At 34.0% G+C, this 23965-nt stretch overlaps 1 protein-coding gene across 3 annotated transcripts in view; it reads left to right on the top strand.

The window, feature by feature from the left end:
* LOC118746614 (cadherin-23) overlaps positions 1-23965 on the top strand; it is a 43824-nt gene that overhangs the window by 7035 nt on the left and 12824 nt on the right. Inside the window, exon 2 of one of the 3 annotated variants that reach the window (XM_036480461.1) lies at positions 2616-2857. In XM_036480461.1, the coding sequence (XP_036336354.1) occupies positions 2626-2857 (232 nt within the window). In that variant the 5' untranslated portion in view covers positions 2616-2625. Of the gene's footprint in view, positions 1-2478; positions 2858-23965 lie in introns of all 3 variants that reach the window. The other 2 variants (XM_036480463.1, XM_036480462.1) reach the window with 2 other exon arrangements.

Below are 23965 nucleotides of genomic sequence, written 5' to 3'. Positions count from 1 at the left end.
ACTGAACTCGGCTTGCGAATTTTAGAATCTTAAATTATCGCCCTGATACTAGTTAAGGACCTGGAATCTATAGCGAAGGTAACAGGCTATACCAATCCGAAGTATTTGCAATCCTCAAGGCCATTGAGTACGTGGTGGAATAAAGGTACAGAGTTTAAGTGTTTGTAGGCACAGACAAGTCGAAACAAGGCATTGTCTAGAGTCCAGACTTCTAACTACTTCTAAACGCTAGTTGTCCAAGAAATTCCCAACTCTGAACAAATTACTTAAGAATGTGTAGTGGAGTCGAGATTCAACTTAAGTCTTTCTAACACTAGTTATTAAATTCAATTTAACAAAAATGTCTAACTTGGTAAAACCAAATCGACAGTAGAAACTTAACACATAAATATGCAGTGCAAACTAAAAACAAAAAGTGCAAAAAACAACAACTATTACGTCGTGACTTCAGAGCTTGGAAAAATGAAGTGCCCAAAACAAAACCACTAGTGCTAAGCAATGCAAATTCTTGCCTATGTATCTGTGAAAAGAAGTATAGAAAAAACAGAAAAAGAGCGCTTAAGCCATTGAAAACAATTATATGTAAACGCATTTGTGTGTGGCTTGAGAAGCATTGAACAATAAAATCAGATTAAAGCTCAAGGTTATTATCAGTAAAGAAAAGAATGTATAACTACAACTTTTAGTAAGCTGACTGGAGCGGAATATTAAAAATTGATTAAAAATGCAAGTAAAAAAGTTCAAAGCTAAAATAAAATAAAATAAAATAAAATAAAATGAAATAAAAATATAAAAAACTCAAAAATATATAAAATATAATTTAATAATAGAAAACAAAATGGAAAATATATTAAACAATAAGCAAATAATATAAAAACTAATTTAAAATAAAATATGTTACAACACAATTTCATTTAAAGAATTAAAAAACAAAACAAATTAGAATATAATAGAATAAAATCTCAACAAAGACACAATAGAGCATAATATTTAAAAAATTATACGAAATAATTTAGAATAAATAAAATTACATAAAAAATTTGATAAAACCAAAACAAATTAAATTAAAATAATATACAATACGAAATATTTTATAAAAAAATAAAATAAACTTAAAATATTATAATAAAATAACATAAAATAAAAAAATAATAAAAAGTTAACAAACAATGAAAATAAAATAAAAAATTAAATAAACTAAAAAGTGTACAATAAAATCTTGACAGAACAAAAAAATTAAAAATAAAATTAAATATAATAATTTAGAATAAATACAATTAAATAAAAAAATAATAAAAAGCAAAGTAAATTAAAATGCGATACATTAGAAAATATATATTTTTAAATAAAATGTTTTTAATAAGACATTATAATAACAAAAAATCGCATACAAATAGCAAAAAGTTAAAAAATCATTAAAAGAATTTGTCAAAATTAAAGAGACTTGGAAAAAAACAGAATAAAACCTTAAAAAAGTATATTAAAAAATATGTTGAATAAAAGATTTAAATAAACTCTTAAAACATAAAATAAAACAAATATATTCGAATAAAAGCCTTAATAAAAACCAATTAAAGTTAAAAAATATAATGAAATCGCAAACATCAGGAAATTAAGGAAAATACATAAATAAAAAAAAAAAAAAACAAATACATTAGATTTTTTTTTAATAAATGAAAGCTCATTACGATAAATAAATAAATTTAATAAAATCTTTAAAAATTAACCAAAAATTATCACGATAAAACTAAAATATAAACAAAAAACTTCATTATGCAAAATAAAAATATATAAAAAAGTAATATTAAAACAAATAAAAAAGTGAATAAGAAATATCATAACAATCACAAAAAAATACTACTAAAAACTGGAATGAAAGATTAACTTAAGTCCTTCAAAGATAAAATAAAATAATTGTGAACTTGTAAAAATAAACTAAAATTAAAATAAATTATAACTGAATTGATCGTAAAAAATATAAAATACAGCAAAAGGAAACAAAATAAAATAAATTAAAGTAAAAGTGCATATATAAATAAAAAACAATTATATTAGAAAAAAATAAATAAATAACAGCTAAATAAAATGAAAACAAAATGAAGCTTGTAAGCATCAACACTAACTAAACTAAAACAAAGATTGAAAAATCGTCGAAAAAAAAATTTTAATTTATTACACCACTCACAAAAACCAAATAAAATTAAAAACACAGCGAAATTAAATCTGAGACAAAAATAAAAACCAATTATAAAAAAAAAATACATAAGAGTCAAAACAAAAATAAAAACCTTAAAGAATAACAAAAAAGTCTAGAACAAAAATAAAAGAAATTTAAACTGAAGTGAAATAGAACTTTAAGAATAAAATAAAATAAAATAAAAATGTCCGAAAGCTTAATTACAGCGCACTAACTAACACATTAGCTGAGAAGAATTCAGATTCATGTCAATCGTTCTTTTAAAACTCAATTCTGTATAGCAGGCGACTTCAAAACGGAAAATGAAATTTTATTACCACATAAACTTTTAAGTGATTAGTTATTAAAAAAAAAACCGGCTTGAAAGCACTCAAATAAATAATAAAAAAAAATATCGCTAAACTCTTACTTCATAAAGGTGCAGCAAAATGCGAAATCTATCGCCTACATCACCCTGGCGCCATCGCTCCAATCGAAGTACAGCGCTGCTACACTCCGCCCTTCTCCTCCACGTTTACCTGCTGCTCCAGCTAAGCGTGCGCAATGCGCACGGCCAAGCGCAAAATCAACCGCCACACTTTGTGCCCGGCAGTGGTGATATGTCACGTTTCAGCCTGCTCGAGAACACGCCAGTCGGCAGTCCGATCTATCAGTTGCGCGGTAAGTTAATTTCTGTTTTCTTAATTTATGATTTGGCCATATGTCTGTATGTATGCAATTACATTTAATGTCATTCGCATAAGTGAGTGTTAACGCATATTTATGCATAGCGAATTTTTCCCCCCTTCCAACGACGGGTTGTATGCATACGAACATTTATTTATTAATAGTAGCAGTGTGCATGTTGCAAGCACCTGTCGCCACTAGCGTCCGGCTTTGGCTGACTGACTGGCTGGCTGGCTGGTCAGTCTAGCGTTTATAGCTTTTGCGTATTTTTCTGTTTTATGTTTTTATATGTATGTATGTTCGTTATGGCGGGCAAGTTCTTGCACCAAGTTTCGCCATGCTAACCAGTTTTTCGTGAATTTTAAATGGATTTTCATGTTCATATTATTTGTAACGAATTTATGTTGGAAATGTATTCAGATATGTAACCTGTTAGTTGGCTGACTTAAAATTATTGTAATATTTTGATTTTGAAATAGTCATGTTCTTCAAGTAAGAAGTTTCATACGAAATATATATGTAAATGTAGTACAAATTTATATTCTTGAAAGTTAATGTTAAATAAAAAGAATTTACTACAGGCAATATGCCCTATGCAATCACTACAACCTTAGGTTATTTATAGACTTAAGCTTTTTGCAAACGCTTTCCTTAAGGATTCCGAGGTTTTCATTACCAGCCCTCAAAACCTGTAGACGGTCTCCTCATTAAGTCCTAAGTTACAAATAGGGTACCATAGCTCATAGTGTACTATCAGTAATAATTCTTAGACCCTTTAGGCAGAGACTTCACGAATATCGTAGATGGTATGCCAAGGGGTTGCAGCCTGAGAGCCCTCCTATCTTCTTATATGCTCTATTGAGTTTTCCTTGGATGGGTAAAAGGAAGCCAGAGGGCGTTGACCTCCAATATTCGCGACGTTATCAGCCCTTTCGTTGACCAAAAAAGCCCTTGTAATCTGGAATCCACCACAAAGTAATCTGGTTACGTGATCCAAGGTAATCCAGTACATTTTTGCAACTGTTTACTAGGCTTGATACAGTTTTAATTGAATCCCAATGCTGCCTTGCTGTCCGAAAAGTTATTTACAGTGGCTCCATTACTTCTTCCACAAAAACGGTCGCAGGCACAAATTTCAACGGCAAAGAATTCCCATTGGTACACTCTTCGGAAATCTAAGTCCAAATATGGACTCATCGTGTGAAGCTTGGATCTCTTAGTGTACCAAACATAGGATCGTAAGCTGGTCATTGTGAGTACTAAGTATTCAAACCTTACTTTCGGAAATTATACATTGAAGGCCTTACTAAACGATAACTTCGGTGGAATCGCGTCTTCAATTTGGCAACGTCATTATTCATGAATGACTTGCCGACACTTACATAGATGGCCAATGAAGTCTTCACCTTTCAACAAGCTTATTTTTCAAAAAGTATGGCTGGTAGTGGAATACCGGTGATGACTCCAAACGCCTTTTCAAATCAAGAGCGCATGGCTCCTGTGATGGCAATACAGACCAATGGCTGGAGCTTACCCACAGTGATGCTGAAACTAACATGTTTGGCTTTTGGCCTACAAAACATTGCGGTTTATATGTGTACGTTGATTTCGGGTATATTCCCCAAGTTTAACCATGAAATCTTTAACAAATATAAAATGTCTCTGTGGCTTTATTGGTGAGCGTCGAGAATTCCAGTTGACTCTTTTATCTAGTCTAGATATTTCGCCTCTTCTGAGAACAGAATCTCCATCTTTTCGAAGTTGGCCTTCCTTCTTTTCGCGAATGGAACGGTGTTGAACTTCATAGGCTTTAATGACCAGCTCTATTCAGCACACCATAATTTAGTTTAATATAGGCCTGCCTGCAGTCAGAAGCGTATGATCTTTTCATGCCAGCCTATAACATTGACATGGACTTAGGCCTTTTTCTCACTTGCTTAGGGAAAGGCTTTCAATAATAACCTTAGTTTCACAAAAATGAAATAAAAAATATATAATTTTCAAAGTCTGAATGGAAGAGTTAGAAGGACTGCGATTTTCGTAAATGGCCTTATTCTAAAGCTTTAGAAGCACATAGCCTCGAGCCAGCAGAAGAAAAAGCCGAAAATCTACTAATCGTGAACAAGCACATAGGGGTAGAGCTAATAAAATCTGGCTTTTACTTAATAGGGCTGAGATTTGGGCCGATGTTCCGAAAATTAAACACCGCAGAGAACTTAAATATATCTTCAGCTCAGCATACGACAGCTCTCCGCTTAGCTGAGTATACTGAACATTGTCCGGACTTGCCGTACTGAGGTTCCACACATAAACCACAACCTGTCCTTAATTTCGTGAAGAGCTAGTAAGTGGCAATTGAATGAAACTGTAGGGCCAATGAGCTAGCCAGAAAATGTACCAATCTTCTACTGTGTGAAAACAGAGGAACAATTTAGATATCCATGGCAAATTGCAAGTAAAGGATTAGAAATAACATTACTGAGCACGTCTTCTGTAGCTGCCCAGCTCTTAACGGAACTATCCAATGCCACATCAACCTAACCTACTAAGGTGGCAAAGGGTTTCATTACTACTCGTGTGAGTCTTATTAACTTGCTGATCATTTAGTCGGCTATATTCTCAACTGAGAAAAAAATCAACCAAAAATAGGTTAATATTACCAAATTTAAACTTGAAAAGGTATTTAAGTGATTTTTGGTTATTATGTATTAACAATGCCTTTTGATATTTTCAACAATTATTTGGTAATATTAACCACACTGTGTTTTGTTTGTATTCGACAAATTTTTGGTTGTCGATTTTTCGTTTGAATACGCTTATGTTCTGCACTTCACAGATGCTTTTTCATAATTCGGAGATACAAAACAAAATTTTTTATTATCATTTTAATACGTTTCCTCCGATGGGATTTGACTCGCATCTTCTGAAAGTTAGCAAATAACAGCAAACATCTCTGCACACTCAGCTAGAGACAATAATTTAGACAAAAGCCTCTACGTTTAGGCTAAAAAATGTCAAGTTTGCTTTCAGCGGTGATTAGACTTGCTGCGATTGTGAACTTTGAAATACCATTCACCGTTCGGAGGCGACGTAATACTATAGATCCCTCACCTTTGTGACATACCAGCCCCTTTTTATTTTTTAAAACCACCGCCTGTTTAGTGGGACTCCTTAAGCTACGTTCTCACGCCATCTCACGAGGCAATGCTAGGACTTATTGTAGACTGGAATACATATGTATGTCTACAATGAGCCAACAGTACGATGGTTTTTTGAACCAAGTTAATGTTTGGTTTTTCATGGTAAATACACCGATACACCAAGTTGTACTGAAAATTTTGACAATGAATACCGCCAACATAATTACAACATTGTTCAATGCTGCAACGTGTACTTGATCTCATACGCTCTTTGTTGATGCATTAAAGGTCAAAGAAATGAACTTGCGCAAGTACAAGAATGTATCTTATAAACTAAATACACCCACACTTGAATTGTTTACTAAATATAAGCACAAACATAGCGTTCTCGCATAAGAATCAAGTTTCTCCGAAAAAAAAAATCACGTTTAAATAAAATGCATAGTCAGCGAATTTCTTGCGGCAAAACCTTCAGCCCACTGTTTACAACAACATGCGATTCAATAGCAGCTTACAGCCGATGCACTGCTGCAACAAAATAAATATTTGAGATGTTGATGAATCTCATGATGTGTGTGCATGTGCATGTGTATTCACATGTTAGTGGAATACATACCTGAAAAACCAAAGATTTTTCCCAAATAACTTAAAGCAATTTGCCAGTTTTGGTTAGCTTTCACCCCAAAAAGTAATCATCTTCATTACAGAGAAAAACAAAAAAAGCAAAGCAAACAACAAAAAAAAATAGAAAGGTAAGTAGGTGCATAGTACTTTAAGAGCTCTAAGAAAATTTCTTGGTGAGAATCACAAGTATTTTTAATGGTTTGCTTTTAAAGAATATTGCTGTATATGTGTAGACATTCTTCAAAGAGACTAGAGGAAAACAGAAAGCAATTGCGAGAAACTACAACAGCACATCTGGACTAGTGAAATATTGTAGCTTAAATGAGTTAGGAAATGGTTTGGCCTACTGGCGTAGAGTTCGTTTTACGTGCACCTACGAGCCTCCCGCTAGGTTTCAAGCCAATGACTTCAAGTAAGTACATTAAAAGCTTTTATGTATGTGAGGCATTCGTTTTCATATCGGATAACAAATTTGGATTGGCTGCAAATTATTTAATGGGTTCTATACGTGAAATAAGCTAACACGTATTCGAGGATTTTTTTTTCAAAGTTTGGATTTTTTCGTGATTCTGACTAATCATGTTCTTCTTCAAATCATTATATCTCGAGTTCTGATCATCGTAAAGAATTCATCTTAACGCTGTTTTAAAGCTAAAGACACGGGCTTAACATTTCTATATATAAAATGGTCATGATTGTCCTGAAGCTAACTTAGGTATTAACAGTTGAAGTTTTTAAAGTTGATTTGCATAGTGAAGACCAGTAACTTAGGGATTTAAAATTACACCATCGATATCTTTGCTAGTTCTCCATAAAATACATATTTCAAAACAAATTTTTTTGTGGGAGTCAACAAGTTTTTGTAACCGCCAAAATAACGTTGGTGGTATTTAAAATTTTTTATTTATTTTTTGATGCAGAAATGCATCTAGATGCTCTTGGAATATTTCTGTATCACAAAGAAAATTTTGAAAAAAATGTCCCTTACGTTATTTTGACGGTTAGGGCTCGTTATGATGAGATAGTATATTTAGCAAAGTGTTAAAAATCCGGCTTTAGCAAAAATTTAAAATTCATTGCGGATTCCGATAGAATACCTATGCAGAAATAAAATTTATGCAGCAAGATTTTTCTTTAACGCGGCAAAACCTCTATTGTAGGAATAAAGTTAGCAAAACGGAGTTTTTATTGCGGATTTCGGCAGAATATCCCTTCGTTAACAACATTTGTGCTACAGTATAGATATTCTGCCGAATTCCACAATTCTAAATTTTTGAACTTTGGTTTTAAAATTGGAACGACAATTTCGATAAGATTCTTTGATTGAAAAAGTTGGGCAACAAATGTTTTTAACGAAGAGATGTTCTGCCAAAATCCGCAATAAAAATAACGATAATTTTTTTTTTATTTTACAGAAGCAAAAAATATTATAAAAAGAGTATCAAATACAGGCAGGGCTTTTTAAAAAGTGCCATGTAACTCCGTTGTTTATGGTACTAAGACTTTAAAATTTGTACTGAAGGTGTATTTTAATACATTTCTTTCTTTCACCTTAGAATCCAGCGCTCAAAAAAAACTTAAGAAATATTTTTCATTATTTCTTTCGCTTGAAAAAGTATTTTGTTGCCCTTGCTGTAAATTTTCTTGAAGAAATAAACCCACGAGCTGCAAACCGATCTTAGATATTTTTTATAGAAGGAAATTTCTTTTAATTTCTTGAACGATTTTTGTGTGAATTTTCTGTTTTCCTTGAGAGCTGGACACTATACTTTAAATTGAAAATAAACCAGGTATGTATGTATGTATATTTGTTGGTGCACCCAATTGATTACACTGGTCTACAAGGGTTTTGCGAATAAGACGGGACCTGGTGTTTCCGAACGGATTTTTCGTGCTGAACACGAATCTGGGGCACGGTTTAGCCTTTAATTTCTGATATATGCAAAATTTGTACCACGTCAGGGTTCAGCTCTATAATTTTTCGAAAATGGCCAAAAACGCTGTTTTTAGGGGTTTCAACCCCTTTTTTCTCGAAAACGTGACGTGATGGGACATTTTTGACCCCGGATTCGTGTTCAGCACGAAAAATCCGTTCAGAAACACCAGGTCCCGTCTTATTCGCAGAAAAAAAGTTGAAATTTGTAGACCAGTGTTATGAGCTGGCATGTAAGCCCCACACCAGTATTAGACATTTGTACACTACATACATACAAACATACATATGCATGTGTTTATTTACATACACACACATGTGTGGTTAGATTTGTGGGAAAATATAAAACACACAAAAAATTCAGCAAAAAATATCACAACATGGCAAGGTTAAACGTGTAGGTGAAATAAATGCAAAAAAAAATAATAAATAAAAAACTAAACCAGTTTGGAGTTCGCGCAAAAATGGCCAACCAAAAGCATCAAATCAGCAATTTTTTTTTTGAGATCTAATTACGTGAAATATGTGAAGTATAAATACCTAAAAACATACATACATATGTATGTACACATAAAGCTCTAAGTACCCACTGAACTTAACAATTATGGTAAAATTAAATTATTTAAATTACTGTGCGAATAATTGCAAATTACTATGTGTGCTGCATGGAAACGGATCATAAAATGAGACTTAAAACAAATAATTTTTAAGCAAAAAACAAAACCGATTTCAATTCTCATATAAATATATATATTTCATGATCCAATGATCGGATCTTAACCAGATTATTATGGGACCACCTCTGAGGCACTACCTTTCCGATGCAAAAATCGGTTGACGTGGTCCAAAGTTATGCGGTGTCATACATAAAAATAAAAAATAAGAAATAAAAATAAAAATAAAATATTCCAAAAACTGATAACCTCCTCCTTTTTTGGAAGTCGGTTAAAAAAATAGATATTATAAAAGTTTGCCATTTAATATTTTCAGAAAATGTGCTTCCATATAACGAATAAACACAATTTGTTTTTACATGGACGGAAAACCTCTTCGACAAAAAAAATCTAAAAAAATCAACGGCAATAGTTCAAACTTGTACTTTATTTTACTACAATTGAATGTGCTACATTTCTATATTTCTAAGAAATGTACATAGATAATTAAAAAGCTCGAAATTTTTACCAAAGTTTGTTGATTTTTTTTTTTTTGTCAACGAATCTACATATCTTCTATATACTTATTTCTAAAAGATATTTTTCTGTTACCCAATGATATCTCCTTTAATATTTTATAAAATTTAACGTATGATGTTCCTCAAATTTAGTTATTTATTAACAAAAAGGGGTTTTAAAAAGCTGAAAGCGTTGTATCCGGACAATGAAGCGTCATATCTTCTCTAATACTGCATCAAATTGAATGAGTAAAACACCGATTGAGCTAAAAAATAAAATTTTTTAATAGGGTTGCCATCCGCTTAAAATTTTAATGGCTTAAGTACAAATCGTGTAAAATATTGCAACGCATTCAGGCAATGAAAGGTCTTTAAATACACTCTTAACCAGTAGTAATACATTTGGAGAGGGTTACCAACTATTTAAAAAATTTAAATTTCTATATAGTTGTAAAAACAAAATTGTTAACTTAATACCGAGCATAAATAACTCTAGAATAGATTGTCCTATGTGAGCTGTCATTTTTGTTGTGGTTTTCTCTACTCAAGGAAAACTGAAAACATTTTCTGAATGGAAAATGCCGGAAAATAGATTTTCCATAGATTTTGTACACGATCTTGTTTATTTTTTTAAATTGTATCAACTCTACATAATTATGTAGGTTAAGTTAGGTTAGATTAGAGTAACTGTATGATGGAATTCGGATTAAAAATATAAAATCCGCTTTGTCATGAGTTTCGTTTTCCCCGAACTGGCTCATTTTTCACTTTTCGTTTCCGTGTACTCACTACGGGCGGATGACAAAAATTTCGGGTGAAGCCTACGATAAGGCTGAATGAGAATATTTGACGCGTACATTTATTTTGCGAATATGAATCGATTGTTTCGAATATAGTTTGAATCCATCGGCATTGTACTTTCAGTGTCCGTAAGTCATTCGCTGATCAGAGTTCAGCTTTATCCTGAGTTTCGCCCGAAAAAAAATTCGCCCGAAAATTTAAATTATTTAGTAAATAGATGGAAGCCAAATGTGAAAAGTGAACCGGTTGGGGGAAAATGAAACTCGTGATAAGGCTATGAAACACTGGCTTACGCAACCGCAATTTACAAAGATTGGCTAATAGCAGTGCACATCAAAATCCTCAGCAATGCGCCCAAGTTAATCAACAACTTTGAGTGCAGAATCCCTATCTGCATCGTACAGTGAGAAGAAGAACCGTGAATGTCGAATATCGAAAATGGCAATGGAAGATATGCCTTCTGACGACCCAAAAAACCGTAATCACAGCAGATAAATGTGCCACAGGAAGTTGGTTAAAATATTGTGTAAATGTTGGGCGGGACGAAGTTCACCGGGTACGCTAGTAAACTATATTTTTATAAAAAAAAAAACTAAAATTTAATAACAAAAAAATAATATCTTAAAACTTGTCAACATGTGGTGCGGCTATAACTTGTTCAACCACTGTACATGGATAAGTGAGATACGAGAGAGGCAAAGTATCTGCTGACCACATAATATCATCCTTACTGCCATTTAAAATAGTATTCATTTATAATTTTGATATATGTACATATGTATGTAGTGTACTAAAAGCATAAATAAAGAAACTAACCACTCACAGTGTGTGCATTAGGCTGGAGCGGAAACAAACAAATTTTGCGTTTCGAAATTCTAACAACGGGAAATCGTTGCCTTTGGATTGTAAAAGATAACCCGTAATTGTTCTTAAATCGGTTAAAACTTTCTGCCTCCCTTTTTTTTATTGATTTTTTGAGATTTTTGCAAATTGCAAACAAGCAGGTACATAACTTATCAAAATCTAATCTTTTCTAGAGAAAATTCTAAATAAGTACATATGCAATTTTTTAGGTCATTATATGTAGTATAATAAAGTGCTACAAAGTACTGTTGATTTATAAATTTTTTTTTTGTTCATGGTGTTACGAATTTTGTTCAAGACAAATTATGCTCGACAATTTTTTTATATAAAGAAAATGATAAATGACGTTACTTGTTTAGAATTTACAAAAATCTCAAAATTTGATTAAAAAGGACGAGAAAGTATTAATCGGTAAAAAAAAAACTTGGGGTATTCTATAGCCGTCCAAAAGCAGCGCCCCCTTCCCCGCTACTGGGTTTTCGAATTTTTGTTCCCGCTCCACCCTAATATACATACATACATAAGCGTTTTTAAGAAGTTGTAAGTAAACTATTAAAACAAAATACAGTTTAGTGGAGCGGTGTCAGAGAGTAAGTCAGTTTATTAGCCAACACTCAAATATTTAAGTGAGTACGCAGACTAGTCAATAAAACAAAGTTGTTGAGTTAGTACTTAAAATAGCAGTGAGCTTGCGTCATAATCATACTACATACAGACATATAAATGAATGTACATCACTTCGAAAAGCATACATACATATAACCAAGAACACATCTCTGGTGGTAAGATATCCATCTGATTTATGTGATCCCATACAGCACAGGCACACACAATTTTTTATTTTTTTTTCGTTCAGACAGTGAAAGCTAATTGTTATTTAATTTGTGGGTTGTTATAAAATTAGAACATTTGAATATGAAAGATAAATGTTTCAATAGTGTAACTGAGCTTTGTACTAAGATTTGTTTGTTGGGAAAAATTAAAAAAAAAAAATAACAAAGCTTAAGCGGTAGAAGTTATAGTAGCTATTTTGGAGATCTCCTCATCAGACTTCTTTTTTTTCCTAGACTTTCAGCAGGGATCGAATATGCATCATTGATGTGCAACGTCAGAAGCGCTAACCACTGCGCTATGCACACCCCGTAAGTTTTTGTTGCTAATCGATTTCCTTATGCAACCTTCAAGATAAATATAAACCTCACAATCTTTTCACTTTAAGACCAAAAGCACTTAAAAAATTAATAACTACAAATCAAAGTCAACTTGGGTAAGCCTACACGGAGGGGGCGTATCAATACACTTTATGCTGGACAGGCGCTTCTTTTTGAACTGAAACTTCTTTGCACTCGGTTGGCTGTAAATGCAAACATCGATGTATCTAAAAAGCGACACAATTGTTGGGTTCTAATGCCAAACTCCAGTGAAACGAAAAAAGCATCAGAAGGAGAAGGGAGGGGATTAATATTAGTATTAAGATTACGAGTAAGTTTAAGATTAAGATTAAGATTTAGATTAGCGTATTACTTCAAGCGGACTACTGTAGTTCCTTCAATTCCGAAATTTCAGCTATAATGGAGGCCATAAATAGCTCTAAACCAGCGATGGGCAGAGAGAGCTTTTAATCTGCATCCGCCTATAGAAAATATATAGAAAGCTTAAAGAGCTTTGCCCGCGGGCAAGGCCGTGCCCATCAGTGCTCTAACCCGATAGAATTGATAAAGGCACTTTCATTTTCACTAAAATCGAAGCTACTATTAGAGCTTTAAGCTCCATCACGATTAACTCGAAAATTGTGTTGGACTAACGCCGACCTCATTTGGCTTCTCTGTCATAGGCTCGGAATACAATTTCGCAAATGCTGCAGAAGCATGAAAAGGGAATGAAAAGGAGGCAGCTTATTGTATTCTTTGCAACCGTCCTGCCCAACTAGGAGCGGATAACGATACCTTGTGGCGGATACAAATCAAAACGTTTACCAAGACAACAAAGAAAATCTGGCGCTTAAGAATTTGTGGTTTGCTCTACATATGACATACATACATACGTTTTCTCCTCTTCTCTTTTTGTAACCCAAAAAGTGTGTCATGCAATGGAAATTGCACAACAATTGAGCGCATGACAAATGCATGTCTAATAAGCAGATTAATTACATTTTGCATTTTCGCAAAGCCAACTAAAACCAACAATCAACAGCGAAGTGCAACACACAAAAGACGGTAGCAAAAAATGCTTTAGCAATGCGGCTAAATTGCGAAAGGGGTATGCAAAATATGTAGTATATTTGCGTAAACTTCTTTTCTGCATAGAAGCGCATAGTTATGCAGAAGTTTACAAGTACATACATACATACACTCATATATATGTACATATCAGGGTTGTTGCGAATATTCGCATTCGCATTCGCAACCGCGGAGCTTCCGCATTAATTTTAACATTCGCATTCGCTTTCGCATTCGCAATAATCAATGCAGAGCTTTGATAAAACTAACTTTGATAAAAATGTCTTAAGGCATATTATTTCCTAAGCTACACAACCGAGCTATCAATGGGCAGTCGTGCGTCAAAGAGAACATAGTCATTTGTTTTTCTGTTTTGCTATTTAAAGTCAAAGAGTAAGCTCATTCAAGAGGGATTTCCAGCAGAAATGGTCAACGTCTGGATACAAAGAGAATCGATGCTCAAATAATTATATAGGTCTGACCTTTAATTAAGTAAGAATTACGTTACTATCTGAGGCCCTCATCATCCGCGATTCTAATAATTCAAATGCTCACACATAAAAAATCGGGGTGCTTTTTTAAAAAAATAATCCGATTCGGCTGGCCACGACTTTGAAAACAGAATTTTGTTCAAAATTTTCATTCCTGGCAAATAATAATTTATTTTCCATATCCACCTATTTAGCTCGTTATAAGCACAAATTTTTCAAACCAGTCTCAGAAAAAAGTATTAAAAAATGAATTACGAAAACTTAAATCGAAAAACGCTGATGACGTTACAGGTTCTGAAACAGCCAAAGGAATGAGAATGAAGAATTCTTTTTAAAAAGCTTTAGAAAAACCTGACACATCTGTAGCTCGTTTCCGTAACTCTTCTCTACCGATTATTTCTCTACTGGTAGAGAATATACGTCATTCTCTACTACTCATTAGCAGTAGAGAACAGGGCGGCGAATTCATATCTCAATTCGCCTTGGTAGAGAATTGTTACAGAAACGAGCTACTGTTTTGGCTTGTAAGCGCTGTTTATACAACGATCTCACCATTATGCTAGATTCTTCAAGTGAAGATGAAAGTCGGGAGGATACATCCGATATTTTCAGCCCCGATGCAATTCAAGTACTAAATAAAATAAACATTATTAAAAATTCCTAACTTTTCCATTTTTTATTTGCCTAAACAACTTAATTTACTTATCTTATTGTTTCTTAAAAATTCTTGACATTCGCATCCGCATCTGCGGATGTTTGCTGTTAGACATCCGCATCCGCATTCGCATCCGCGGATGTCTAAAATTCCACATTCGCAATATCCCTAGTACATATGCACATATGTGCACACATAATTGCCAAATTAGAAACGCGTAACATGAGAGCTGTTGCATTGCATTTTTATTGCCGTTGATTATGGTATGCAAGCGCAGCATTGCAAGGTGCATTGCAAAGAAAAAATGTGGTAAGCTTGCACATGTGCATACATAAAAAGGTTTATGGAAAACGCATACATGCATAAGCATACTCGAATATATATAGAGTCCGACCGAAGGTAGATTTTTCGGTCGAAGCCAAACCGAACGTACGGTTTTGATCTAATATTCGGCTGATTACCGAAGCCCTAGCCGATGACTTACTTTAAAATTAAGTAAATCGATTTTTCAAAGAATAAGCTCCATCTCGCCTTTTTAAGTGTACAAAAAATACAAAGTACGTAGAAACGTATTTTTCTCTTGCGTATTAACAAAAAAAAAAATTCTTAAGATAATTGTAGTCGCAGTTTAGTCTCTGTGCAAAGTCAGGGTTATGCAGCATATGTATTTGTTTATATGGTCTTTACTATAATATTAAATAAAATTGATTATATGGATTAATTAATTAATTATATTATATATATAACGTTTGTCACGTTTTGGCTCTCAAAGTACTAAACTGATTTTAATAATTCTTTTTTAAAAATAAGCATCTGTGATAAAGAAACTGAGTGGCATACTTATTTTTATTATTCTTAGACGACAAACACCATTTTTTCGGATGAAAGGACCTACAGTTTTACGCCGTTTTCCATTGCAGTAATACCCTTGGAGATGTTTTCCCTTGCATGCTGAGAAGCGACTGCTGTTAGAAATATTTTTTTCTAAGCTAAAAGTGGTACGAACCGGGTCCTTAGTACGCACCTCAGCCACATCGGCTGCCCTGATGTTGTCACTTAAATTCAACAATTTGTTGGCGTTCTCGCCAAGTGAGTTTGTTCTGTGACCGCTGGAGGGTGGCGCAGAAAGATAATTTTCAGCAACTGCTTTAAGTAACTCTAGGGAGCTAGTATTCCAATGTTAAAAAATATCAGCACCTCTAAGAACTCGTTTTATTTATAAATTCCGAAGTTCTCAGCTGACAGCTGTTTTTAGGAAAAAGTTGCAATGCCACATTTTTTTGAAACAGATTATTGACAATAAATGTATAACTTTAAATTATAATATATGTTCAAAAATAAATCTAGATAGCAAAAAGTTGCGGCTTCGGCAAAAACTTCGGTAGTTTTTTTTTTGCCGAAGCCGAGCATTCAGCCGTATATAACTGCATTTGGATTCATTGAAAATACCTTACCAATGATACCTCATAAGTCTAAATTGTTAGGTTTTGGCTGAGTTATTCAAGTTTTTCTTACACAAATATTATTATTATAATACCGTTGACAAAATTTCTTAATAAGTTTATGTAGATTTTTTAAGCTTAAACTGTTTTGTCATCTGAGGGGATTTCGTTGTAAAAAATTTTTAAGAAACTGTTTTTATTCATAAAAAACTCCATGATTAGAGGTATTTTCAAATCGGTCCAGTTCACTTAAATCTTTATATTTTTCCCAAATATTTTGGTAGATGTCTTAAAATATACTAGGTTTTGTAATCCCGGCGGAAAACCCGCAACTTTTTTTGGTGATGCAGACTAATGTACAAAAATAAAAAAAAAATGCCGTGTTCAAAGCTTGGGAAAATTCGTACTTGCATGTTCCAATTACATACATATTTGGCTTCAAAATTTTTTATGCCGTTATTATTTTTGTTTATGCTATGAGTAACTATATTTTTTGCCTGGTACCACATCGCCTTGGAAAACAACCTGTTGGCACAAATTAATTCATCAACACACTTCCTTTGCAGCCGGTTTTTCTGTTTCTGTTTCTGTTTGAGTGTGTGTGGCTTAGTGACTCCATCACACATTTTAACTGCCGTCTTGGGCACCACTTCTTTGTGCCTCTATTTTTTACTGGCATTTTTTCTTATGTTTTCCATCGGGGGTTTTTTTTTTTTAGTTTTTCCACTTTCCATTTCAAATTCAGGTAGCACAAGATGTTGATGGCGCATGCTGCGGCTGGAGCGGGCGCTCTGGCTTGATTTGTTATCTGATTTGCAACTGCACATGCGTACGAGTATATATATATTATTTGTGGTTTACATTAAACAACGAGAGCAACGAAAATTACCGCCATTGGCGTTGAGTTTTTATCTGACTTACTAGTACTGTCAGTAGTCTACCATTCCGTCACTCCATCATTCATGTCGTCGTCTACATACCCGTATTTATTAAGTCACGTTGTCAAGTTTTACTTTACTGCCGCATTGTTGTTTGTTTTTTTTGTTTTTTTTTTTTGTGTACAGCAGTGCATATGTATGTATGTGCGTACAACATTTTTATTTAGTTGAAACTATGGCATACATTTTTATGAGATAATTTTTCTTTGGTTGATGATGTCTTTGAAAGCGTGGAGTCTTGTTGTTGCCTACTATTGTTATTAGTGGCATCAAACGTAGATGGAAATGGCTGATTATAATTATCTATACATATGTGCATACATATTTATATGAATTTATTTTATGAAATCACTATTATCTTAATGCCCGTGAATGCATTATGAGGTGTTTAAAAGAGTCGTTAATACCAACAGCTTCTATCATGCAGCAGCAAATTAAGTAATTATGCAGTAATATTTAATATTAACAAATAGATTGACAGTTTATTATCTAACGTTGGTGTTAGACGACAGCTGAGTGTGTGCGAGGCATAAATTACGCTTGTGTGAACTTGTTTGCAGTTGTATGTAGGCTGGATTTCATCGATAATACCTACATATACATAGAATAAAATTATAACAGGCAGATGTCTGTAGATTATAGATATTAAAGAAAAATTAATATAGGGGTTTTTATTAGAGCAACAGAATTTAAATCAGCAATTTTTAGAATTTTTGTCCGTCTATCCGTCTGTATGTTTGTACGCGCATTACTCGAAAACTAATGCATGTAATTTAATGCAGTTTCGACCCATGTTTTGCTGGAGGTGTAAATTAAAATATAGAAAAAAAAATAGAGAGTTGCCACCTGTAGCAAAATTGCAGTTTAAGTAAATTTATAAGATAAAGCAAATCTTACAATGTTGTATGTCAAAAGAAAGACGTTTAAGAAGGCGAAAATATTTTTGTTGAAGGTTGCCACCTTTTTGGAAATTTTTGAATTTAATTTAACTGACAATGTAAATTAAATATTGCAATATGGTTATCAAACTAAAGAGGTTTAAGGAAGTTTACTGCAAAAAATATATTTGACGAGGGTTGCCACATGTTTGAAAATTTTTATTTAGTAAAACTAATAATATAAATGAAAGTTTACATGGAGTATTAAACTGAAGAGGTTTGAGAAAGTTTACTGTTGAAAATATATTTGAAGCGGGTTGCCAGCTATTTGAAAGTTTTTATTTATTTAAATTGATAAGAAAAGGTAGATATTGAATAAGTTTATCTTTGAAAAAAGTGCGCAGTATGTAGACTCGACTAAAGTGAGGAAGACGATACTTTACCTACTTACTAAGTATCTTCGAAAATCTATTAACTAACACTAAATATAATTAATTTATTAATTTCTATGCATGAGACCCTAAGAGTTTTGGGAGGAAGTAACAACACAGAAACACTTTTAAGTGAAGCCTGAAAGTAAACGACTTTCTCTCCGAGCTTTCTCGCTTCTTCACTGCAAGAAGCCTAACCCTCCCCCCACAAAATCCTCAGCAACTCTTTTCACCACCAGGACGAAGGAGGTCGACGAGCCAATCCCGACGGTGAATAGACCAAAAATCCTTGGAGTAACCTTTGGCAGTCTGCGGGCAATTGGCCCGCCGGTTCTGAACTATGCAGTGCCTGTGTGGTTGCCGGGGACCAGTAGGATGCTGTGGATGAAGCTACAGACCAGCCAAAATACGGCACTCCGGACAGGGACCGGAAGTCTTCTGATATCGCCACAATATCACTTGCATGATGAGGTGCAATTGTTTCTCATAAAGAAGTATAACACAATGCTCTGCAAGCAATTGTTAGTAGAGAGCAACAGACGTGGACACCCGAACAGACACTTGCTTGCAGAGGAGACCTCGCCAAAGTACGTCAGAAGGCATTTATACAAACTAACGTACGAAGTCTCAAGTTATGTAGACTCCAGACCAGTAAATGCCGTTCTGGGCACACAACCACCTGACGTGGGCAAGACGGAGCTTCGTCTGCCTCGGGAGACTCGGACCACAATAGCTCAACTTCGATCTGGTTACTGCAACAGGTTGAACTGGTCCAGTGAGTATCCGGCATGTGGAGAGACACCCCACGACTCGAAACATCTCTTCGCATGCCCACTGAACTCCACTCTACTAACGCCTCGGTCCTTATGGACAGACCCTATGGAAGCTGCACGCTTGTTGGATCTCCCGTTGGTTGAGCTTGACGACAACGATTGTGAGTTGAGGGGCAGGGTTGTTGTAGCCGCTACAACAACAGCAACGCCGGGTATTCGCTAGTAATCAATATAAATGTTTATTAGGCTGCCTCATCAAAAAAAGTTGCGTGTTATACAATTTATTATACATTAAGACCAAAATATTTCGCAAGATTTTAGTATTTACGTAAGTTGGACCGATTTCAATATATGTATACTCAAAAATCTGATTATTTTCAATCCATTGATAAAATATAGTAATTTTTATATTTCCGTTGGAAAATAGAATAGTTTGAGTTCTTATTCTATATACTTTTATATATTGGAGTTCAGTAGTAAAATCATTGAAATCAAATTTCAATCAGAAAAGTTTCTAAACAAGCAAAAGTTACGATGATTATTCACTATTATGCCTCACACTTTCTTTTAGTAAATAGAAGCCGCCAATTAGTGTTAAGTGAGTGGAAAATAAATTTAACGCGTATTATGAAAAAGGATGAAAACAAACAAAAACATTTATAATAGAAGCATATAAAAATAAGTATGCATGTAAGCTTCAAAGAAAAATTGGAGCTCTAATATGCATATTTGTACACTGTGTGAAATAATATTTTCATTGTACCAATAACTAAATTGACTAAATTTTACCACTGAAATACAACAACTACGATGGTTACTATTTATATTTCTAGCCTAAGGCATCTCTTTGTCAGAAGCCATCTGACATATCCATTGGAAAGTTTGACATATTTTACCATTTCGATGTGCGAGCTATATTGGCACTGCGGTGGCCGTTAAATGTACAAAAGCTGAAAATATATAGAAACCTTAAAAAAGCTAAGATCTGTTTTTGGCCGTTTCTGAAACTGTGTAAAATCTCTCTCTGTCTAACACTGATATAACTCAGTGACGAAAATAGTGAGCATTTACTCTGTACGATAAATAATCTGCTGAAAGCTATAAAAGCTTGCCCGAGAGTTAGGGTTTGGATGTTAGTGTATTACCCTGATGGCCATACAAATATGTATAAATTCGGGGATATGTATAACCTTTCCGTGTGCACAGCTTTACCTAAATTTCTGTAAATCAGTGTTGCTATAAGCAACGCTCGCGGATAGTACTCTTTAAAGCTTTTTATAGGTTTAATAGGTGTGCACGTAGAGTAAAAGCTCTCTCTGAGCCTCATCCCAACATACAGCAACGGCCAGAGGGAGCTTTCACTCAACGTGCGTCCCTATAAAATCTATAGCAGTGATTGATTGGATTGTGGTCGTAAATCAGCTGGAATGAAGAATCTGCCCGGAGCTTGTCTGTGCACATTTAGTTAGGGATAAATAAGAAAGAGTATAAAGAAGACATTAGTGATTTTCTGCTGATGCAGCGGACAACCGATAAGAGATGCGGCCAGTTATTGTAGGCTTCGACTTTATACATGATAACAAGCTAGATTATGAGCAGGAAGCAGTGATTGGAAATAGGAACCTGTGAACGTCTACATGGATGGGTCGATGCTTTCCGAAGGGTCAAATGGGGAGGACAAGGCGAAGGAGTAATCTAATTACACTATAAAATCCACAATCATCAATCTTGGTGGGTGTATTGGCGGGCACTATCTAATTAGACTGCACGCGTTGAGATTAAATATCACACAGGATCCTCCTTATACCAGCTGTTTCGAGGACGAAGCATCTCAACATTTCGTCTTATACTGTTTTCACAAGGCTGCGGGCTATACACCTGGGATTAGCTTTCTTTAACAGCACGGAGTATCTAGCTCTGCGGGCCTCACATCTGCTGACTGTGAAACTTCGTGCTTGGTATACGGCGTTTTTTCTTTTCGTTTATCAAACGACCAATGCTCATTGTTCAAGTTTTCTCTAAATTTTATATAAACACGTGCGGAGTAATGGCCCCGCCAGAATGAGTACTGTGCATATGTTCCGCTCAAGGATGAAACTGACACTTGAGTGGAGTGTGAATCGGAAAAATGGCTTTTATATTGTTTAAGAAGCTCTCCTACCATAAAACAAATAATAAACAAATGGGTTTGAAACCTACTTTTTTATTTAAAGGGGTGTCTTTATTTTTTCTCTATAACGTCAGGATTTATTTTAAAGAACTTTGTAATTTCAGAGATATGATTAATTCCAAAAATTATTTAAAAAAATTCAATGCAATGTAGAATAGAAATATGGATACCAAATGCAATGGCAAATTTATTAAGAATTTAAAAAAAATTTGTTTTTTAGATTCACAAGGACAAATAGGTAAAATTTTTTAAGCTGATGAAGTTAGAAGGGCGAAATTTGAGGATGTTATCGAGTTTATATAAGTTCTTAACATATAATTTTTCAAAAACAAATATTGCGAAATATCAAGGATAAAATTTTAAAGGGACATTTTCAATACTTGCCAGTCCTTATAGGTCGGTATCTCGGGATTAATATTCCTAGTACACAGCCATAAAGAACAGCTGATTTTTGTGTGCAGACACAACAACTTCATTCCCGCGCATCTCTGCGTTACGTACGGCACTTCCTTCGCGTACTTTTCCGATATTCTCGTACAAGTACCCATTCTGACGGGATTATAATTTCTCTTTTCCCAGCGGTGATTCTATAGAAATTTTCTTCCGCGGGATGTCTCACTGTGCACCATTGACTAAATTGTTGTAAAATTGTTCACAGTAAAACTTTCATAACTCCAGTCAACATAATCGCTAGAAAAAGTTCGACTTATGGAAACTTTGAGTTCTGAAAAATTCGAGTTATGAAAGTTTGACTTCACTAAATATAATCGAAAATTCGACTAAATTTCTTTCAGTGTAAATTATTAAAAAAAAAATGTTTTTAAAGTAATTTCATATTCATATGAGTAGTAGTAGAGCACCAGAAAGCTGTAAATGGAGGTGGAAATTAAGTAAATTGCAAGTTTACTATGTACTACGTATAAACATATTACGCTTCGCTAAGCGTGAAATCAAAATTCTTACCAACATATTAGCTTGTGGGCTACGCACGAGCAGATTAGGTATAACAAAAAAACAAAGATAACATAAACTGGAAAATATAGACAAATTAAAACTAAAGTTAGAGAAGAGGTAGGCTATGAAGACATAACTTGAGTATTAGACTTGTCAATAAGCTGTTTTAAACTGAAATTAACACCCGAAAATTTTAAGACAAAGGGAGTGTACTATGTTTAGGAGGCGGAATATGACTTTTAAAGATTTTCTTTGAAGTGAAAAATTAATTGGGAAACCACATAATTAATTTCACTTCCATTTAGATGCGCTTCAATAAATAATCTCACATACAAATGTATATTAATTAAACAATTTAACTGATCATAAATTAATGTTTATCTTATAACAAGGAAGATGATTGCGGAGTGTGTAAAAAAAAAAATTAGAAAGTTGCTTCTCTACTAGGCTGGGGTGCTGGCGTGGATGCCGATGGCAACTAAGAGCTTAGCTGTTAGAAAAAACAAACTTGGATAAACTTGTTCCGACAGAAATGCGAAATAATACATACTTGTGTACATTAAAAAAAAGAAAAAAAAAAAATTATTGTAATGTACCCACATATGTATGGACATATAAACCTATGCCCATAAGTAGGAAGGTGCGCGAAATAGTCAGCCGGCTTAACAACATTGACAGACAACAGATAGATGACAACAAACAAAAAAAAAAACCATTGCGTTTCTTGCCTTTCTTGCTACTTTGTGTCATCAATACCAAAACCGGCAAAATGTACACGAGATAACCACTTTTGTAAAATAAATATTTGGCCAGAGCAGCTGGCTATGCGAGAGGGAAAAGCCACAAGCACAAAAATGTGTGAAACGCGTACCAACTTATTTTGCTTTTTCATTCTGCAGAGCGCTCTTTTTTTTAGTTTTTATATGTAAGTAGTTTTTGTTGTTGCTTTTTATTATTTATTTGTTAATTTCTCTTAACCGCAAAGGTAGAAGTATTTAAACTGGTCATCGGCTTGTCTCGTGTGTGCTGTAGCTGTGGCTGTGGCTGTGGCTTGAAAGTTTGCGAACAATAATTACACCTCCACACATCTATAGGTGCGAGTACTTTTTCTTCTTTCCTTGTATTTACTTGCTTGTACTGCGCGCATGCGCAACACCTCCTGCCCGATGACCAACAACAGCAGCCCTCGCTCCAATGACAGAGAAGGGAGCTTTTGCTGCCATACTTCATCATCAGCATGGTTGATAATGTGCCAGCGCACTCGCATTTGTTGGGTTTTTAAGGTTTGGTTCATGGTTTGACAGCCTCAACTAGCAATTGAAGTCACAGCTTGATCGCTGTACCAGTTTTTGCTATGATTATTATGCTTTGTTGTTGTTTGTGTTGCTACAATAAGTAATGAAAAAAAAAAAACAACTAAATGGAACATGCTTTTGTTGCACAGAGGAAAAATGATTCATGATCTGGCGGCTTTTTCTGTTTTTTTTCTTTGTATTCATGTACGAGTATATTTTTATACAAAAAAATCTGAACAAATTTCAATTACATACATACATACTAAATGCTCTTTGTTTGAAATATACAAGTTACATATTCTTTAGCTACACTTTGCTTTAGT

This window comes from Rhagoletis pomonella, unplaced genomic scaffold (assembly GCF_013731165.1).
Source record: "Rhagoletis pomonella isolate Grant_MI unplaced genomic scaffold, Rhpom_1.0 Rhpom_scaffold_00011, whole genome shotgun sequence".
NCBI lineage: Eukaryota > Metazoa > Arthropoda > Insecta > Diptera > Tephritidae > Rhagoletis > Rhagoletis pomonella.
This window is presented reverse-complemented; position numbering and strand designations above follow the sequence as displayed.